The sequence below is a fragment of the Neofelis nebulosa genome, chromosome 6, assembly GCF_028018385.1.
Source record: "Neofelis nebulosa isolate mNeoNeb1 chromosome 6, mNeoNeb1.pri, whole genome shotgun sequence".
Classification (NCBI taxonomy): domain Eukaryota; kingdom Metazoa; phylum Chordata; class Mammalia; order Carnivora; family Felidae; genus Neofelis; species Neofelis nebulosa.
Genome location: NC_080787.1, coordinates 140,680,517 through 140,701,006, shown reverse-complemented (window position 1 = coordinate 140,701,006; position 20,490 = coordinate 140,680,517). Strand labels below are relative to the sequence as shown.

The window sequence follows — 20,490 nt, the reverse complement described above, 5'->3', positions numbered from 1 at the left end:
AGACCAGCAGTTCTTGTGATGATTTCCCCATAACTGAAAGTGATAATGTAAGAGATCTGAGAGGACTGTTAGTGAAATAGAAATATTTTTTATAGAATCTGTCTTCTGTCTAGTTCATAAAATCTCCAAATATTAATCAAAGGTACCGTTACTGCATTTGACAGTAAGCTAATATTTGCATAGAAGACCTAGTAACGGCGTGTTAAAGAGAAAAATAGGAGGAAGAATATGCACACAAAAATATAAATCTCAGCTACTTGAATAAGTTGAGGAATTCTCATTAGAACAAGAATAAAGTTAGGAAAAATCCAAGAATAGTTTTAAGGACAAGGAAAACACAGTAAGGACCTTGATGAATAGGGCAAGCAAAATTACCAGTAGCCCGCTTTTAATAATGAAATACTTTGAGCAAATTGAGTTAAAAGCTTAATAGAAGGGGCGCCTGGGTGGCTTAGTCAGTTGGGCGTCTGACTTCGGCTCAGGTCATGATCTTGCAGTTCGTGAGTTCGAGCCCTGCATCGGGCTCTGTGCTGACAGCTCAGAGCCTGGAGCCTGCTTCAGATTCTCTGTCTCCCTCTCTCTCTGCCCCTCCCCCACTCACACTCAGTCTCGCTCTCTCAAAAATAAATTAAAACATTTAAAATTTTTTTAAAGCTCAATAGAAAAAGTAACATACATTTTGCATTTACATTTTATGCAGTTAACATGAAGACTCTACGTGGCGGTATACTGGGGAAATTCAGTGCCTTGATTATCATCGTCATCTTTCTATTTCTGCCCTACCTTTAAAATTGCTCCCTGAGGAAGCCGTTGATGTTATGATGTCATACATGATAAGAGAACCTAGATCTTTTAAATCATGGTACTTTTAGTGATGGTGGAATTAGCTGTTTTAAGCAGTTTGCAGATCTTTGGAGGTGAAATCCCATTTCTTAAGTGGCAGTACTTAATAAGAGCACATGTATTCCTTTGATTGGTTGATCGATATATTGGAATGGAAGTGGTAATCTGTCTGGGACAAGATTTACTTTTCAATCACTGAAGAAGATAGTTTTACTCTTAATGTAATTAATGTAGTTTATTTCATTCGTTCCATTTATATTTTGGCATTGCTCACCTAGCCAGAATTTTCCTAGATTCGTTTTCTCATATTTTTGCGGTTGCCGTATTTTGTAAATGAAGTTGAAGAAACCTCATGCAAGGAAATAAGGTGTTTGTCAGGGTTTTGCCTAACCATTCATCAGTCAGCGAATACTGCCGCATCTCCTTGCATCTGTAGCCGAGTACTTGAATCAAGCATGGCTCCTTCCCCACAGGAGCTTCAGAGAGACATCGAGAAACACAGCACAGGTGTGGCGTCTGTCCTCAACCTGTGTGAGGTCCTGCTGCACGACTGTGACGCCTGTGCCACAGATGCGGAGTGTGACTCCATCCAGCAGGCTACGCGAAACCTGGACCGGCGGTGGAGGAATATCTGTGCCATGTCCATGGAGAGGAGGCTCAGGTAAGCTGGGAGGTTCAAGGAGCTATGGCAGAGGAAGGACCAAAAAGAAAAAAGTGACCACCCAGAGTATCCATTGCTTACCACTTCCTTTTGTTTGCAATGTCCAAAAATAGCACTGGTTTCCCCAACTTGCCGTCTTCTACATTTAGTTGGAAAACAAGTAGGTATACAGGTATTACAGTAGTCTCCCCCCACCTTGTCCCCCATTTCTCTTTCCATGGTTTCAGTTACCTACGGTTAAGCAGGATCCAGAAGCAGAAGATCTCGCCTTCTGATGTACAGTCAGAAGGTCAATAGCAGCCTAACACTAGTCCCAACACCTAGGTCATTCCATTAACTTCATCCGTCATCACATCATCACAGGAAGGTGAATGCAGTATGATAAGATATTTTGAGAGACAGAGACGACATTCACATAACTTTTATTACAGTAGATTGTTATGACTGTTCTATTTTATCATTGGTTACTGTGGTTAATCTCTTACCGTGCCTAGTTTTTAAATTAAACTTTATCATATGTGTGTCGAGGATAAAACAAAGGACATTTAGGATTTGGTGCTGTCCACAGTTTCAGGCATGTACTGGGAGTCTTGGAGCATATCCCACATGGATAAGGGGGGACTACTGTATGTGAATATAACAAGCCAAACTATGCCTGACCTAATAGTTTAGATATAATTCAAAAAAATGAAAATATGCCCTTGCTGAACAAGTATGTTATTACAGAATGGGAGGTGTGAAAAATAATATTATTTTTATTAAAAATGAAATAATAAAGAGCTTATCTTTGAAAAAAAAAAAACTTTGAAATTCAAGGTAGTAAAAAGTAGTGTTGGGTTAGAAAATTACCATAACGATTTATAGTAACATGTAATCTTCTGTACTGTTCGGAGAACTCTTGAAAAGTTAATATTTGCCTTGCTGTCATTGGTTAATTTTGATGAGGGTGAGTTTGATTTTGGACTTAAATGCGTTTTTAGACCTTAGTTTGATTTCAGTGGAACCTTGGCCGTGAGTTTTCCCTGCAAACATGGTGTTGTACTTCTGAACTCCCTTGCACATATATAGCACAGGTCACTTTATGTGCTTGTAATACACAATTTGACTAATTCCAAATCCAAAGCTGCAGGATGGGTACAAAAAAAAAAAAAAAAACACCAAAACACACAGCTGTTTCATTTTAGCTCCAACAGTTGTCTCTTTTTCACTCTGGTCAGATTTGGCTGAAGGCACAGTTATTGTTTGGCACAACGGATGGTTGTTTGGGCTCTCTTAGCCCTGCCGCAGGCATCAAACATGGTTCTGGAGCATAAACAGTCCCCAAACAATCAGATTCTGTTTTTTCATTATCTGTCTCAGAATTGAAGAGACGTGGCGATTGTGGCAGAAGTTTCTGGACGATTATTCTCGTTTTGAAGATTGGCTCAAGATTTCAGAAAGGACAGCTGCCTTCCCCAGCTCTTCCGGGGTGCTCTATACAGTTGCCAAGGAAGAACTAAAGAAATTTGAGGTGATTTTTAATTCCACATATTTCATCCTTATTTTGCAATGAGCATAGCCAGCTAGTCGTTGGCGTCTCAAGACATAAACTAACTGTTGGCCCACACATTATTTGTTCGAACAACTGGGTGATGACTTTGTGGTCATCTTTATTACTGCCTCATAAGTAGGCAATGAAGGGGGGAAATGAGGTTTTTAGTTAAGAATATCAACAATTACAAATGAAGTCACAATGATAAGAAATTCTATTACAAAACACAAATCATGATTCCCCAAAAAAGATCTTGGCATTTTTTTATTTCATAATTCTTCACTATCAACCACCTAAGATGAGAATATGATGTTGTTTCATACTATCAAAATCTCTCTTCATATATTTTCTTGACTTTTGTTTTACCTAATTAGAGAATAGGTATATATATTTTTATTTAAAAAACATTTTTTTTAATGTTTATTTATTTTTGAGAGAGAGAGAGAGAGAGAGAGCGAGAACAAGCAGGGGAGGGGCAGAGAGAGAGGGAGACACAGAATCTGAAGCAGGTTCCAGGCTCTGAGCTGTCAGCACAGAGCCCGACGTGGGGCTCGAGCTCACAAATTGTGAGATCATGACCTGAGCCGAAGTCGGATGCCTAACCGACTGAGCCACCCAGGCGCCCAGGTATACATATTTTTAAATCGTGGATAAAGTAGAGTTGGCTCCAGAATTAAGTAAGATAATTATAAGCCATTTCTAATGACAAATGAAGTGCAGTGCCATTTTTGAGTCACTAAGACGTTTCAATTACATAGAGACAAAAATAGCAGGCAATATAATCGTATTCATGAAGGAAATGTTCACTAACTGACCGCAGTATCTGGCCTGTTTGTGTGATCTCCAGTCTCCTGTATCCCTGTGGGATGGTGATACCCCAACACCTGCCTCTCATTTTCACGGAGGAACCGACATAGCCTAAAGTTCACCATGTTTCAATTTGAAGTTTCTTTTTCCATCAGTTCCACTGATAGGTAGATATGTGCTCCTAGATACTGACAGCAAAGTTCTGGTGCATGAATCTTACAAAAGTCATTCTTGGTTGCTAATTCTGCCTCAGGCTTCTTGAGATGTTTAAAAATAAGACTACAGGGGCGCCTGGGTGGCTCAGTCGGTTGAGCGTCTGACTTCGGCTCTCTTCTGCCAGCACAGAGCCTGCTTTGGATCCTCTGTCCCTCTCTCTCTCTGCCCCTGCCCCACTCATGCGCGCTCTCTCTCTCTCTCTCTCTCAAAAATAAGATCATGATGATAAAAAAAAATAAATAAATAAGACTAAAAATCCAGCCAAATCCAGCTGAATTCATTTTTACCTTGTAATGTCAGTTTACCTGGCTTTTTTTGAGGCCAGTTAGAGTAAGTATGAAGTTTGGTTTTTGTGCTTGTGGGGTTTGTAATCAAAGAGTCATAGATGAGCAGCTATCTGAATCTATAAAAATGCTCAAATACTATGTAAAATAAATAAGAGTTATCCTGATGTCTGAATATGGATTCATGTGTCACTCTGCCACTGAATTCCAGGAAAATAATTTCGTATCTAAAATGTTTTCCCTTTGAAAATTTCTAGTGCAAAACCACAGTGAGCTATACAGTAGAGTTGAGGTCCTCCCAGTGTGAGCCAGTGCTAGGGAGGTATCCATGTAATCCCATCTTATTATGCTGTGTTTCATAAAGGTTAAAACCTCCTCTAATTGGCTTATACTACTAAGCAGATTATGTACAGTCCTTTCTGATGCTATTTTAGACGCTCAGATTTTATGGCAAAAGTTAGCCATATGGTTAGCTTCTATAATAAATGATTTTATCATTTATCTTTTAGTTAATGTTCTTAAGAGACAGAAATAAACTAAAGAAAAAAACAAAACAAAACAAAATTTGAGGGCAGTCTTTGCCTGTTCAAATGCATGCAGATTTGGGATGGACCTGGCTACCTACCCGTGGTGCCTGTCGTCACGCCAATGGGAAAACATATTCTGTGACTCCCAATAATGGCAAAAGCTGAACTCTCCTTACCGCTTCCTTTTCTGGAGAAATCATTTAAATTGTTTTGTAGAATAGGAGATTAGCTTTCCTAAGATGAAGTCTCTTAAAGCAACTCTCCAAAGGAAAGCCATATCTGAGGCACAGATGTGCTAGAAAGTAAACAGTGTGACAAGCCAAAGGAAGAAGAATTCGGCAATTTAGAGGAGTTCAGACCACTTCATCGTACAATTTTCTGTCTATTGTTGGGGTAAACATCACTAATAAATCATACACATGAGTTTGAAAACAAAGCTTCATTTTATGTTGGCCAAATGATTCTTAATGGTAGAACTATGTTGTACTGCAGAGAGCAAGAAGAAAGAAGAAAGAGTTTACCTTTAGAAACTTGAAACTATTACATAGGGTAATCTCAAAAATAAATAGACACAAGAGGTCTACATTTTAATCATTTAAAAACTATTTTTTAATGTTTTTATTTTTGAGAGGGAGACAGAGTGACTGGGAGAGGGGGCAGAGAGAGAGAGAGAGGGAGACACAGAATCGGAAGCAGGCTCCAGGCTCTGAGCTGTCAGCACAGAGCCCGACGTGGGGCTCGAACTCACAAGCTGTGAGATCATGACCTGAGCCTAAGTTGGATGCCTAACCGACTGAGCCATCCAGGTGCCCCTAAAAACTAACTTTTAATCATTAAAAGTGATAGTGTGGTTATGAAATTTGTCCAAGATATGTGAACTGTACCAAGAATGAAGGATGATTGATAAAACATGGTAGAAATAAATGATTGTAAAAATAAATAAATAAATAGACATTACAGCATATGGTGGTGCATAAGCTCTAAAATGTTTTATAAAAAAATGAATAATTCGTGGGAACAACAAAAAATAAATAGAGCATGTTCCAAACTTTTCTCTCAGGTTACGTGAATTTTACTATACTGTTTTTCTTAAAAGTTAATAACAGCTTGCATTTAGAAACCTTCTGCAAAGAAGTGTTTTTAGTTTTTTTAATGGACATCAGAATTGAGGCAGTTTCTGGATCTTTAGGAGATTGCATCTTTAGCAAATAAAGAGAAATTTCTGTTACAGACATCTTTGCTCAGTATTGACATCAGAAATTTTTGAAACTTTCAGCGCACATAAGTATTTGTGTAATTAGTATGTTTCATGGGAAAATTTTTTCAAGCTGCTCATCATTTAAAAAACCATAATATATGAACATATGTATATCATACATGTATATGTATTTGTATATATCCATACATAGTTATTAATATCTACCAATTCCTTTCATATTTTTGTTTGATCTACTTCCTTCCTTTAAGCCACACTGGTCATATTACTCTGCTTATTAATAAGGGGAAGTAAACCCTCATTAGAAATTGCCGTTTTGGGGACACCTGGGTGGCTCAGTCAGCTGAGTGTCTGACTTCGGCTCAGGTCACGATCTTATGGTCTGTGGGTTCGAGCCCCACATCAGGCTCTGTGCCAATGGCTCAGAGCCTGGAGCCTGCTTGGGATTCTACATCTACCTCCCTCTCTCACACACACTCTCTCTCTCTCTCAAAAATAAACATCAAAAAAAATTTTTTTAAAAAGATGAAATTGTCCTTTCGCTGCCCCTGCAGTATGAGGCCATATGGAGTGAGAGCTCTTCGCCAGTGCCCTCTCTGACATGCTTCTGTGCGGTCTTAGGCTTTCCAGCGACAGGTGCACGAGAGCCTGACCCAGCTGGAGCTGATCAACAAGCAGTACCGTCGCCTGGCCAGAGAGAACCGCACCGATTCTGCCTGTAGCCTAAAGCAGATGGTTCACGAAGGCAACCAGAGATGGGACAACCTGCAGAAGCGTGTCACCTCCATCTTGCGCAGACTCAAGGTCTGTATCGTGCCTTCTCTGTCTCTTAGGGGCCCAGAGGACGGGACTGAGCCACGTGAACACATTAAGACATAACCTCAGTGATTTTGTAAGATCGGGATGGGAAGAGTGGTATCCAGAGTCGATTGAAATGGTAAACGATCGCAGAGTTCTCACTGCTGAGAGAGAATGACTTTCCAGAAGAACGTCGGAACTGGTGGTGCCACCTCCGTGTGAGCATGTGGTCTTTAATTTTTATTGTTTCCTTTTGACATCCAGCATTTCATCGGCCAGCGTGAGGAGTTTGAGACTGCGCGGGACAGCATTCTGGTGTGGCTGACAGAAATGGATCTGCAGCTCACTAATATTGAGCATTTTTCTGAGTGTGATGTTCAAGCTAAAATAAAGCAACTCAAGGTAATGTAGTCGTGATTTCTCAAATTGCGAAGAAGGTCTGAAGAGGAAGGGATTTGTAGATCCTTTTGTGAAGAACACAGTCAAGGACTCTTTTTAAAAAAATCATTCTTGATTGACAAAAAATTCAGAAAATACTAAATATATTACAAAGGAAAAAGAACATTACCCAGAGACAGCTACCATTAACGTATACACTTTTAATTATCAACTTCATTGCCAGGGTGTTAGGAATCTTGTCTGTTGGCTGTTGGTTTTGTTTCTAGCACTTTGCTTCTAGCACCTTCAAATAGTTTGTTTGACCTCCATGTCCCAAAGCGATACAACTTTCTCATGTGGGGATTTCATTCCACATGGTCCACATCCTTAGATGCCAAGTTAGTTTTTGTAAGCATATCTGACATGTTTCACAACACAGTTCAAATGCAGGGGCTAGTTAAAAATTTAAATAGGAGTGATACACCTTAGGAATAAGGAGCCCCCAAGAGAAGAGTGTTTTAACAACTTGAGTATTATGCAAGGCAGGTCGTGAAATTTTCTTCTCGAGACAGATTGTTTTTGAAGAATCATCATGTTGCTCATTAATTTTTAGTTCTAATAATAATAGAAGGAAGCTACCCTTAATCATAGATTCTGAGGATGAAAACATCATAAAATAGTGAGCCCTGATAGTGTGCCCAACCTGTGTCTTCACACCCTCCCCTTCCTCCACTGACTTCCAAATCATCTCACAAACAAATCAGTATTTTAAACCTTCAACAGGAAATTTCTACCAAGAGGTAGTTGAATCTTTTCTTTTTAGACTCTGGAAGAATCACAGAACTTGTTACCATGCTCCTTTTTCCCAGTAGCCTTTTCATTAATGGACAATTTCAACTATTCCAGAAACTATTTTTATGTTGAATTAAAATTTATCCCTGATACCTGTCCCCACTAACTTAACTCCTTTATTTTTTTAATGTTTATTTATTTTTGAGAGAGAGGGAGAGAGAAAGAGTGTGAGCAGGGGAAGGGGCACAGAGAGAGGGAGACACAGAACTCGAAGCAGGCTCCAGGCTCTGAGCTGTCAGCACAGAGCCTGATGCAGGGCTCCAACCCACAAACCGTGAGATCATGACCTGAGCTGAAGTCGGACGCTTAACCAACGGAGCCACCCAAGCTCCCTTTAACTCTTTTTAACTGTATAGAATGAATCTAAATAATCCTCCAGAATTCCTTGTTTTTCAGTTAGTTATAATCTTTCCTGGTTATGTCCTGAAACAAGAAAAGAATCATCAGAGAAGAATTGTATCATTAATTATCATTTGGATGGTTTTTCTTAGTTGTGTTTGACATATGATCAGGAAATCCAAAATTAAAATATTTGCTATAACTATCTAAAATGTTAAAGTTATTTCAGTGGCACCGTACTGCTTACCATTGCTTTTCGTTAGGGATAACCAGTGCTATCAACTTTATGATGGGTTTGAATGTTTTTTCCTGTGATTCTCTACCCACGCTGTCCTTGGTGGTAAATTTTATTAGCCAAAGGTGCCTTTCTGGTCGTGGAATTCTGACGAGTCCATTTCTGACTCCTGTTCTGATTTAAAATTTTTATGTTTGACTTCAGAAAGTAATATTCCCTTGGCTTGTCACCGTATATGACAAATTCAATATCCCCCTGCATGGTTTTCCTAAATGCATATCTTATAATTATTTCATGTCACTGTGAACAATAGAAAATTACATGAGATTTATGCTCCCTAGGCCTTCCAGCAGGAAATCTCACTGAACCACAATAAGATTGAGCAGATAATTTCCCAAGGAGAACAGCTTATAGAGAAGAGTGAGCCCTTGGATGCAGCGGTCATTGAGGAGGAACTGGATGAACTCCGACGTTACTGTCAGGAGGTTTTCGGGCGCGTGGAAAGATACCATAAGAAACTGATTCGCCTGCCTGTATGTAATTTTTTTTCATTATCCCTAAACTGAAAGAAAATCAGTTACGTGGAGTTAGGTAGTATTGTACAGCGGGTAAAAGGCCAGACTCTGGAGCTAGACTGCCTGGGTTCCAGTCTGATCTCTGACACATGTTAGCTACATAACCTTGGAAAGATCACTTCACGTCTCTTGCCTTGGTGTCCTCACATATAATGCAGTTTACTAATACTACCTACTTGGAGACAGGATTCCTTTGGACATGATATGAGTTCGTATATGTGTAAAAAACTTAGAGAATACCTGGCACGTATCTTCTATGGAAGATAAAGCAGCTGCTGGAAGAATCAGGAGATGAGAGTGAGCCATGTAAACAGGTGCTCTGTTCATGAAGTTGTTTAGCTGAATTTTTTTTCTCTTCCATTTTCCTAACCGCTACCATGATCGTATCACAAGATGTTATTATTACAACATTCAGGATATTCTGTGATAAAATGCATTTTGCATTTGGGATGTAAGGTAAAAGAGGACCAGCCAAAGTTTTATTAGTAATTTCCTTTTGTTCCTGAAATGGGCCATTGTGTGTCTCTTATGTTGCAGGTACAAGGCTGCCTTTATTTACATCATCTTACTTAATCTTATATCAATTATTTGAAGTAGCCTTCAATATTATTTGATATTAAATAAGTAAACAGTAATAAAACTGGAGCTTTGGTAGGTTAACTTACAAGACATTTTTAATAGTGATCAGAAGGTTCTTATGTATTCGATGATAGGAAGTTACAAATTACCCCCGCTGAGGTAGATAAGCTTGAACCCCGAGACTTGGTGAGGTGAGAGACAGAACAAGAAGTGGTAAGGGCATCATCTGACCGCTGCGGTAATGGAATTGGCTTGACTGCATTTCTAGCTCCCAGATGATGAGCATGACCTCTCTGACCGGGAGCTGGAGCTGGATGACTCTGCAGCTCTCTCGGACCTCCACTGGCGGGACACCTCTGCAGACAGCGTGCTTTCCCCCCAGCCTTCTTCCAACCCCTCCCTCTCACTCGCCCAGCCCCTGCGGAGCGAGCGGTCGGGACGAGACACCCCTGCCAGTGTGGACTCAATTCCCCTGGAGTGGGACCATGATTATGACCTCAGTCGGGACCTGGAGTCTGCTGTGTCCAGAACTCTGCCCTCTGAGGATGAAGAGGTTGGAGACGATAAAGATTTCTACCTCAGGGGAGCTGTTGGCTTATCAGGTAGGAAAGAGCTCTTCCTATAGGCCAACTCAAAAGAAAATGAAAAAGACTGAATATTGGATTAGAAATGTATAAGCTAAGTGGAATCATCTTCTTCCTTCTTCTGTTAAAGCCAATTGCACACAATAGAATAATTGGATATTAATGTGCTTATCAGATACAAAACTTGGCATGACCATTGATTTATCCCACATACACTTCCATTCTTACTATGTGGCAGACACTTTATAAGTATTGGGGGATACATGGTCCCTTTTGTCCTCAAAGAGCTTACACTCTAATGTGGAACACAAACAGATAAGAAATGGCTGTGTGAATTGTTGGTGCTAGGGCAGTAATGTACATGTGGTTGTACAGAAGCACAGCCAAGGGGTGACTAATCAGAGCTTTGAGAAAAGACTCTTGAGCTGAGACCAGAAAGGTAAATGGCGGTGAGATAGACACAGTGAAGTTCAGAGAAAGAAAGGAGAGGGTGCCCGCCCAAGCTTTATGATTAGCCACAGTGCTTTTGGTCACCAGAAGTTTGCCCAGAATGACAAGGCTGTAGATTGGGAGACACAGAGTGGACAAAGAGGAGGTAGAAAGGCAAACAGGGGCCTGGTCATAAAGCCACCTACTCACCATGGAAGGGAGTTCTCTCCTGAAGGCACTGGAAAGCCACTGTCGGTCTCTAAGGAGGAAGTGATATGATCAGATACATATTGTCACAGAGTTTGTCTCAATACTGTATGGAAGGGAGAACATTAGAGAAGAGCTCAGCTGGAAACATTTTACGATCGAGGAGAGAAATGATAGTGGCCTGAAGCAAAGAGTAGCACTGGAGATGGAGAGAAGAAGAGGGAAGTGAGAAATCATGAGAAGTCCCTAAGCGATGATCGATTGAATTGGGATTGAGGAGAATTTCGGACTTGGGCATCTTGGTGAAAGATGCAGGGAGCCCTAGGCCCTGAGGACCAAAAGAGGGAGAGAATGTTATGGGTGTCTGTGGGTCAAGGGAGGGCAGGGCAGTGAGAAAGGGGGAGGTGATGGGTCAGCTGTGCACACCCTGAATCCGGGATACTGTAGAATATACAAATGGAATCCCCAGCAGTAGATGCATAGGTCTGAAGTTCTAGAAGTGGAAATGCAGATTAGGTGGCCATCCACATATAAATGGTGATTGTCCCTGAAGGAATGGAGGAAATCACCCAGGAAGAGTGCATAAAGCAAAACAAGAAGGACAGAACCCCAAGAAACACACAGAGGGAAGGGAAGGACAGAGAAAGAGGGACATGGTAAGGAAAGTAAAAATAGAATAAATAATCAGAGGCCAGTTCATAGCAGTTGTAAATGCATTTCACGCATTTTCCAAAAGGCTGTCTCTGCTTGACTCTGATGGTTCACATTTGGATTCCCAAGGGTATGATCCTGTCTGAAAAGAAAATGATTTCCCTCGTTTCTATTTCGTCTTTACAGTATAGCCTACTAGGCATTTCTCATCTACAGCAGTGTGGTCTAGTACGTAGCCACCAGCCACATGTGACGATCAAGCCCTGAAATGTGACCGTGCAAAATTGGGATTTGCTGTGTGAAATGTACTTACAGGAATCCATAAATTTCAAAGACGTGGCACAGAGAAAGAATGTAAAATATTAGTAATATTTATGTTGATTACATGTTACATAATTCAGATACACTGGTTTAGTAAAGTAAAGCCTTAAAATTATTTTCATCTGTTTCTTGTTACTTTTTTTAATGTGGTTCTTTAAATGAACCTTTAAAATTACATACATGGGCTCGCTCTATTTCTATGGGACAGCGCTGCTCTAGAATCTGACCATCTCGGTTGAAATCCCAGTTCTGCCGAATACCAGCCACTGAAACTTGGATAAGTAACTTAATTCCTCTGGACCTCAGCTTTCTTATCAATAAAAGGGGAATGAGACTTCCATGCTCCCTGTAGGGGTTTCTTCGAAAATAAACGAATGCTCAGAACAGTGCTTGGCTCATAAAACATTCTTAATGTGAGCTCTTATGGTTTATTTCAGGAAGCGTTTGGTGAACATGCTCACATGCCTCTGTATATTCGAGAGCTGTCCGTCTAGAATGACTAACTTCCTTTTTTTTCCCCAGGAGAGTTATTTTCCTGCCACCAGGAATCTAGCTGTCAACTTAGACTGTGCTCTTTTTGCAGATGTAATGATCCCTGAAAGTCCTGAGGCCTATGTAAAACTCACAGAAAGTGCAATCAGAAATACCTCTGGTAGGCAAGCCTCCCTCTGAGCCTAAGCCAGCCTCCCTCCCTCACCTGTAACAAGCCTCCTCTCTGAGCACATCTGCTGAACCTCTCACAGCTCTGTGGCACCAGCATGTTAAGGGACCACCTTCTTCTCTTACTGCTGCAGTAGAAGCAAACAGACAAAAAAAAAAAGCCCCCAGATATCCTGTGGCTCAACACCAAGAATAAGATTTCAGTAATCAAGTTTCAGTGAAATAACTTCTCAGTTTGTTCAATGAGAATGAGCCTCATTAGGTATAGACCTATGATGCCCATGAACAGCAGAACATCGAGTTGGAAGTACTCATCTTCAGCCTCCGTGCCCGACGCCCTGCTTAACTGTAGCGGTTCGGTTGGTGACTTCCAGGGCTTGTAGACTCACGTCTGCCTCGGCAGTCGGGGCTCAGGGCTCCTGTCCCAAGTCCACCACCTGCGTATGTGGTCTCAGGCCTGCCGTTCATCCTCCTGATCTCAAGGGCCACCTAGAAGACAAGGGGCGAGACCAGATGTTTGGCTCTAAAAACAAATTATAATTGAGTTTAATAAGTCTTACCTTGTACAATAAAGGAAAATGGAACCAGTTTTGGTTAATGTTGCGCTAGATAAACTATGGTTCGGGGTAAGCGATTTCGAGGAAGGTGGAGAGAATAGGGTTCAGGCACAATGATATGATATGGAATTGCAGACTTATTAGTTTACACTTACGTGTTTGAAGAAAAGCTAAAGGACAGAAGGCAAAGTGGCATTACCCAAACAATGACTTCCTGCGTGACTCCCAGTGAGAGACCTCTTCCAGGTGTATTTAGAAGACCTTTTTTTCAAAACACAAATTAATAAAGCTTACTAATACATGTTCTGCTTTCACCCTGTGTTAGCTTCACTGTGACAATCAATGTTCTCGTTCAGTCCAAAAATTATAATACACACACGCACGCGCACACAAACATTTCAAAAAGGTGTTGCATTGAAAGGCAATGAGCCAGGAGTTCCAGACTATGACTAAGAGCATGCTTGGATACAAGTGCTAAAATCTCAGCTTTCTCCTGGTTTTGCTTTGGGGTTTAAACAAAAGCAAGCCAGTGGCAGTTTGGTATCTCCACGCATCTCTAACCTGAGTTGGTCTTTTCCTGGTTAACGTAAAGTCCTGCTTTAAATGAACGGTGCAGCCATCTGGGACTGTCTTCTACTGAGCACCGTCTTCTACTGAGATGCAGAAAGAAAACAGGATTGTATCTTTTCCTGTGTGTTAAGTGCCTGCAGAGAGAGCACGAGAGATCGTTGTCTCCTGGTTTTGGAGGAGCAAAAGGTTTTTAGGAGAGGCTTGCCACAGCTACAGCATATAGATTTCCAGGGAACCAGCTGGAAGAGGAGCAGACACACGGGCTGCTAGAACCCAGTGCAGAGTCCTTTTGCAGCATCTGGTCGGCTGGGACTCTGTAGCCAAGTGCATTCATTGATTGGTCTGGTCACTTGAACTTCTAACTCACCAGCACGTTAGTACTAAATTTGCTTGGTAATTATCCACACGTACGCCATTTCTATACCACCTTAGCTGAAGTAATTTCTCAGGCTTCTCAATGAATGTCAGGGGTGTAAAGATTCTTGTGCTTCACACTGCAGGAGCCCCCAGTGCCTTAGAGTCACAGATCCGACAACTAGACAAAGCCTTGGATGAGAGCCGTTTTCAGATGCAGCAAACCGAAAACATCATCCGCAGCAAAACCCCCACCGGACCAGAGCTAGACTCCAGCTACAGAGGCTATGTGAGTACCCTGACCCTTGCGATCCCAATATGTACCTGGAAATCACAGTTGTGTGACAAAGAACGGTCCGTCTGCGGCGCAGGGCTTTCTGAGCTCTCTAAGCACCATGCCACCCTTGAACTCACGGGCTTGGGGGTACAAAACGAAGCCCCGCTGTGTTACCTTTTGAGTAAAACTGGTCTGTTCTCAGACCCACTGAACTACTACAATGACCAGCCTGTTCCTTTACCCGCAGACCTCAGTGAGATCCATTTAACTGAAAGCAACAAAATGCTTTGGCTCCCAAAAGTGATTGGCATTTTTCCAAATTCAGCTAATAATTTTTGGGCCAAGGTTATCCTTGGAGCAGCAGATTTAGCTAATAGATTACTAACACGGAGATTTTATTTAGTTCTTCTCTGGGGTTTATTGATTCACTTACTGGCCTTGGGAATGTTTTTTATCCTCCGTTGTCAGTATGCTCATTTTGGAGAAAACAAATCTGACTAACAAGAAGGATTTGGGGAAAAGATGGCAACAGATTGTATATATTACTAAGTTCTGTTTTCCAAGTTCCCACCTAGTAAAGTACATATTAACTTTATTTGCTCTGCTCAACTTACCAACCAACTTTTTCCCAGACAACTACCCATTTTCCTGTATACACTTGAGCAAGAGAATGTAAACGTAAGTCTCTTCCATGGCTTATTCCATCTTTTCACACCCAAAAGATTGCCAAGTAAAAGGAAAGAAAAATTAATTTCCCTAAGTCTTGAAAACTCAACTTTTTGAAACCAAGGAAGAAAACTGGTCCTGTATTTTTGGTGATATTAATGTCTTCACAATTATAGAAGAGTAATCAATCATGAGTTTAATTCCTGTCCAGTTTGTCCTGTTAAACCTGTTTCTATTATAGTGGAACCTCTTTTTTTTAAATAAGGTTTTGGGGAGCCTGGGTGGGGCTGTCAATTAAGTGGCCAACTCTTGATCACGGCTCAGGTCATGATCTCACGGTTTGTGAGTTCGAGCCCCACATCAGGCTCTGCGTTGATGGCAAGGAGCCTGCTTGGATTCTGTCTCTCCTTGTCTCTGCCCCTCGCCCACTTGTGCTCTCTATCCAAATAAACTTTAAAAAACATTTTTTTAAATATAATAAGTTTTCATGGTGACCATGCTGACATCACTAAGATTATACTCAACCTCAATCAAAAATAGTCCAAGTAAGCAAGGTGATTTGTTAAAGGCTTTGAAACGTGACCTTATGGTTGGTATAGGAGGAGTGCTTTGAATACTGTGCATGACATTAAATGTGGAGTTACCCTTTGATGTTAGAGTTGACTCCCTTAACACCTATTAAACATTGCTTCAGTTTTCTTATGAACAGCTGGCTTTAATAGTACTTTCTGCTTTTAAGTATTTTAATTATTTAATGCAAAAAAATGTTCCTTTGAGATTTGTGGTAACATTATTGTTCCCACATTTCAATTTAAGAAAGAAGAAGCAACTTGCCAAAAATTATACATTGTGTTGCCAGCTGAGAGCTCCGAGTTTTAAATCCCAGATTGCTTTTTCGTCTGTTTTGATTCAGAAATTTGAAAGAGATTTTGAGGGATTCTCATGCAAAAGGAAGTATGCAAACTGTATCTTCAAGGCATTGCCCTGTGTGTATATGACTATGTCCTATGTTTAAGGAGCACGTTTTTGAACTTGACTTTTTTTTTTTTAAGCAGATTTTTTTTCCCCACACACAACAGTGAAACACAACCACTGTCCTTTTTAAGGAACTAGAAAGATATTTTCCCTAGAAGTTCTTGCCGTCGTGGGAATCTGAGAATTCCGTGACGGGGCCTGTTTGCTTTGTCTTAACAGATGAAACTACTGGGTGAGTGCAGCGGCAGCATAGACTCCGTGAGGAGACTGGAACACAAACTGAAGGAGGAAGAAGAGAACTTTCCAGGCTTTGTTAACCTGAACAGTACGGAAACCCAAACAGCTGGTGAGTGAGTGGTGCTCAGTTGAAGAAAATGAAATAAAAGAACCTGAAGCATCTGTGTTACACTGTGCTGATCTCATTCCACACTGTTCTGTCTAGAGAACTTTCCTCCGTGTTACCGTGATCTCCTGACAGGATAGAGGGGTCAACAGAATCACAGTGTTTTCTTCCACATGACATTTATTTTATTTTATTGTTTTGTTTATTTTTATTCCTGAGACAGTGAGAGAGAGAGAGAGAGAGAGAGAGAGAGAGAGAGCAGGGGAGGGGCAGAGAGAGGGAGACAGAGGATCCTAAGCGGACTCTGTGCTGACAGCAGAGAGCCTCATGCCGGGCTCGAACCCATGAACCATGAGATCATGGCCTGAGACAAAGTTAGATGCTTAACTGACTGAGCCACCCAGGCACCCCACACGTCCCATTTATTTTAATGCTCTGTCTCTAACATCTCTTGTCTGCCATTTTTTATGTATGCTCTCCCAGTTCTCCTGCAGAAAGAAACCAACTGAATGTTATCTTTGTGCACATTACCACTTATTACTTCCTAAAACTCTTTATGGTATTAAATCCTATGTAGTTTTCTTTTACCACGTTACGGTTAAAAATGCAGATGGGGGCGCCTGGGTGGCTCAGTTGGTTAAGCTTCTGACTTCAGCTCAGGTCATGATCTCACAGTCCGTGAGTTCAAGCCCCATGTCAGGCTTTGTGCTGATGGCTCAGAGCCTGGAGCCTGCTTTGGATTCTGTGTCTCCTTCTCTCTCTGCCCCTCCCCTGCTCATGCTCTGTCTCTGTCTGTCTCAAAAATAAATAAAAATATTTAAAAAATTTTTTAAAAATGCAGATAGGATAAACACAGCCACTATACTGGGGTTTTTTTGTTTTTATTTTTTATTTTTTTATTTTTTGTTTTTTGGGGGTTTTTTTGTTTTGTGTTTTGTGTTTTTGTTTTTGTTTTTGTTTTTTTGCTTTTTTTTACAGCTGACGACAACAGAAGTCCCTGTGAAAATTACTTTTCTTTCTGTTGCTGTTTAAAGTTAACCACCAGTGTATGTTTAAAGCATCTCCCATACATTCTGCCCGGAGAAAGACCGCTCCCTATCCTGTGTGTGTCGTGTCCCGCCAGGTGTGATTGACCGGTGGGAACTCATCCAGGCGCAGGCCCTGAGCAAGGAGCTGAGGCTGAAGCAGAACCTCCAGAAGTGGCAGCAGTTCAACTCTGACCTGAACAACATCTGGACGTGGCTGGGGGAGACGGAGGAGGAGCTGGAGCGGCTGCAGCACCTGGAGCTCAGCACCGACATCCAGGCGATCGAGCTCCAGATCAAAAAGCTCAAGGTAGCTGCCCTTGGCCTCTCCCAGCGCGGCCAGCCAGAAAGCTGCCACGTGGGACGCCGGGTCCGATGAAGCCACTCACTCTGGCTGGCCTGCTGTCACCTAGCAGCAGGGGAGCTGTGAACAGAAATGAGCAGGGATGCTCTCCTCTCCCCCAGCATCCCAAGTCAGTATTTATAGAGAAGGTTTGGAAGGGCAGAGAGATGCACCATGTTGCAGAACTAGCCCTCCCACCCCCAGAAATAACCATGTATGATCTAATGACTTGGTTCCTAAGAGATGACCAATTAAAAGTTCACGAAACATCCAGGTACCTCTGGGACCTATTTAACCTCTTTCAAAGGAAATACGGAAACGACCAGGTTCCTGCAGGTCTATCTCTAGAGCTAGAATGGTTTCCTCTCCAAGATCATATCTTTGTGAGTTTGCAGAGACCTATTGAAATTGTTCGGCATTCTGGAATCAGCAGAACATCTGAAACAGATTATAGTGATGGCAGAAGGAATTTTCAGTGTAACGAATAAAACAAAACGAAACCATGGGAGTAATTACAGTAAGACACCTGGCACGGGCATTTGATTTTGGCCTGGACGGGTGCGGTGCCCACGGTAATGTTCTTTAGCTCTGTCTCTAGGTCTTAATGGTCCTCCTTAGCAGAGCTCTTGAAATGCATTAATATGTGGGGACTTTTGCAAGAATACTGTGGATTGAGAGCTTAGTTTCGTTTTAATAGCTCCTTCAGTCCTTTCGTTTTGTTTGGAGAACATCAAGATGTGCTCTTCCTTAGAATGGAGTTACCCAGGCTCTCTAGGCTCAACGATTAAGCGTGCTGCCTTTGTGTCTCACTGGTTTCATGGACGTTATTTCTTTCGGGGCGACGTTTTTGTGGCTTATTTCGGTTGTTGTTTGGTTTAAATTGTCAAACAGAAAAGTTTGTTGTTCAAATGTCTTCATATAGAACAGCTGCTGCACTAGCCCCATCAGTTTCCGGATGAAGCATCAGATGGGAGCTGTGATTTACATTATCTGGATTATAAAATGCATTTTTCTCTAGAGGACTTAAATTATTTTAGTTCCTCTCTGGGAAAGTGTAAGGCAGTGTGCACTATGACCAAACTCCTTAAAAAGTTGATGAAGCAAATGTTGGCCAGAGTCGGAGACCTGAGTGAGATTAGGGTGGAGAAGTGAGACCTTGAAAGTCAGCTTGTGTGATAAGAAAGAGCCACCCTCTGCCTTCCCAGTCCTTCCTATCTGTTTACTGAGGATGAATCCGTGGAATAACCAAGTATCTTTCCACAATATCTCTTGATCTTATAATATCTCTGTGGCTGAATCTATATTACTGCATTTTAAAAATCTATTGAAAAATAAAGTTAAGACAAGCTGGAGACATAACAGAAATGTTGAGGACTTCTAAGAAAATGTAGCTGGCGTAGATGTGATTTGCTGACCCTAAGTAGTCTGAGGATGTTTAAACAGTACCCAGATTCTGAACTATTAATGCATAATCATGTGCTGCATGAGTTCTTAGAATAGTTGTAGATTTGTGGGAAATGCGTAAAGCAAAAGCCAGTTGCCTAGTTTTCTGTGATCTCAAACTAAATTGGTTAGCTGTGGAAATACCCAGTCCATTCTCTTTGCCATCACAGGAATGTGGCTTGTGACATAGGCAGGGTTCTCACGCTGTGGGCCACTATCTATGCCTTTCGAGTCACAACAGCTGGAGGCTAGGGCCTGAGAATCTGCTTTCTTAACAAGTTTCCTATTTTATCCTTCTGCACACAACTGTGACTACCACTGGTCTAGTGAAATGGGATTCTCACGCTAGAATATTCCCTGCTGTTGAACTCCTGTGATGTGAGTCGAGTTAATCATTCCCCTTAGTTCATTGCACAGGGTCATTGATGCTTCCTGCAAAGTTACTCTTAATTTTGTTGATTTTACCTTTTTCCTCCACTGTTTTTTAATCTCCATTCCCGAAACCTATGGCAACCATTTGTAAATACTTCGCGAGTATTCTTACTAAATTCTTGGTTCATTTATGCATGAAAAACGTGGATTTGTGTGTGTGCACATGCATTTTAAATCACATGAATGCTAGTTTACAACACACATTGTTCTGTTTCTGACTCTTTCACTCTACCCCGTATTTTAAGATACATTCAAGTTGTCGAAAGTACATCTAATCCATTTCCTCTGTCGTCCTCAGTGATGTGCACCACTCTATCCTATCTAGCTATTGTGTTAAGGCCGGTTTTAATTAATGGATCTCTTAATTTGAGTGAAGCATTTCCTGAGGACTTAAAATAAGTTTTACTTGTTTTTATTGCCATATTCTTTGTTTGGTTGTTCTCCTTTCTCTTTTTAGGAGCTCCAGAAGGCTGTGGACCACCGCAAAGCCATCATCCTCTCCATCAACCTGTGCAGCCCCGAGTTCACCCAGACTGGCAGTGAGAAAAGCCAGGATCTGCAAGATCGCCTGTCCCAGATGAACGGACGCTGGGACCGCGTGTGCTCGTTGCTGGACGAGTGGCGGGGCCTGCTCCAGGATGCACTGATGCAGTGTCAGGTTCGTGGGGCTTTGGGCGGATTATGCTCCAGAGTCCGTCATTTCCGGCGTGGCTGAGTCTGTGATTTTGATTTATCAAGGTCACTTACAGGGATGCAATTACTTCCCAAAGTCACGATTTGAATAAGAGAACTTCGTGCCCAAACTATTCATT

General features: G+C 41.5%; 1 protein-coding gene across 22 annotated transcripts in view; it reads left to right on the top strand.

Annotated features, from left to right (window-relative positions):
• The window catches only part of SYNE1 (spectrin repeat containing nuclear envelope protein 1), a 490,159-nt gene that overhangs the window by 445,352 nt on the left and 24,317 nt on the right, over window positions 1-20,490 (top strand). For 17 of the 22 annotated variants that reach the window (XM_058735689.1, XM_058735694.1, XM_058735678.1 and 14 more), the window contains 11 exons: window positions 1,317-1,504; window positions 2,864-3,014; window positions 6,707-6,889; window positions 7,148-7,285; window positions 9,029-9,220; window positions 10,110-10,443; window positions 12,617-12,685; window positions 14,321-14,463; window positions 16,312-16,438; window positions 17,559-17,770; window positions 20,136-20,336. In XM_058735689.1, the coding sequence (XP_058591672.1) occupies window positions 1,317-1,504; window positions 2,864-3,014; window positions 6,707-6,889; window positions 7,148-7,285; window positions 9,029-9,220; window positions 10,110-10,443; window positions 12,617-12,685; window positions 14,321-14,463; window positions 16,312-16,438; window positions 17,559-17,770; window positions 20,136-20,336 (1,938 nt within the window). The remainder of the gene's footprint in view (window positions 1-1,316; window positions 1,505-2,863; window positions 3,015-6,706; window positions 6,890-7,147; window positions 7,286-9,028; window positions 9,221-10,109; window positions 10,444-12,616; window positions 12,686-14,320; window positions 14,464-16,311; window positions 16,439-17,558; window positions 17,771-20,135; window positions 20,337-20,490) is intronic. The other 5 variants (XM_058735688.1, XM_058735687.1, XM_058735685.1 and 2 more) reach the window with 2 other exon arrangements.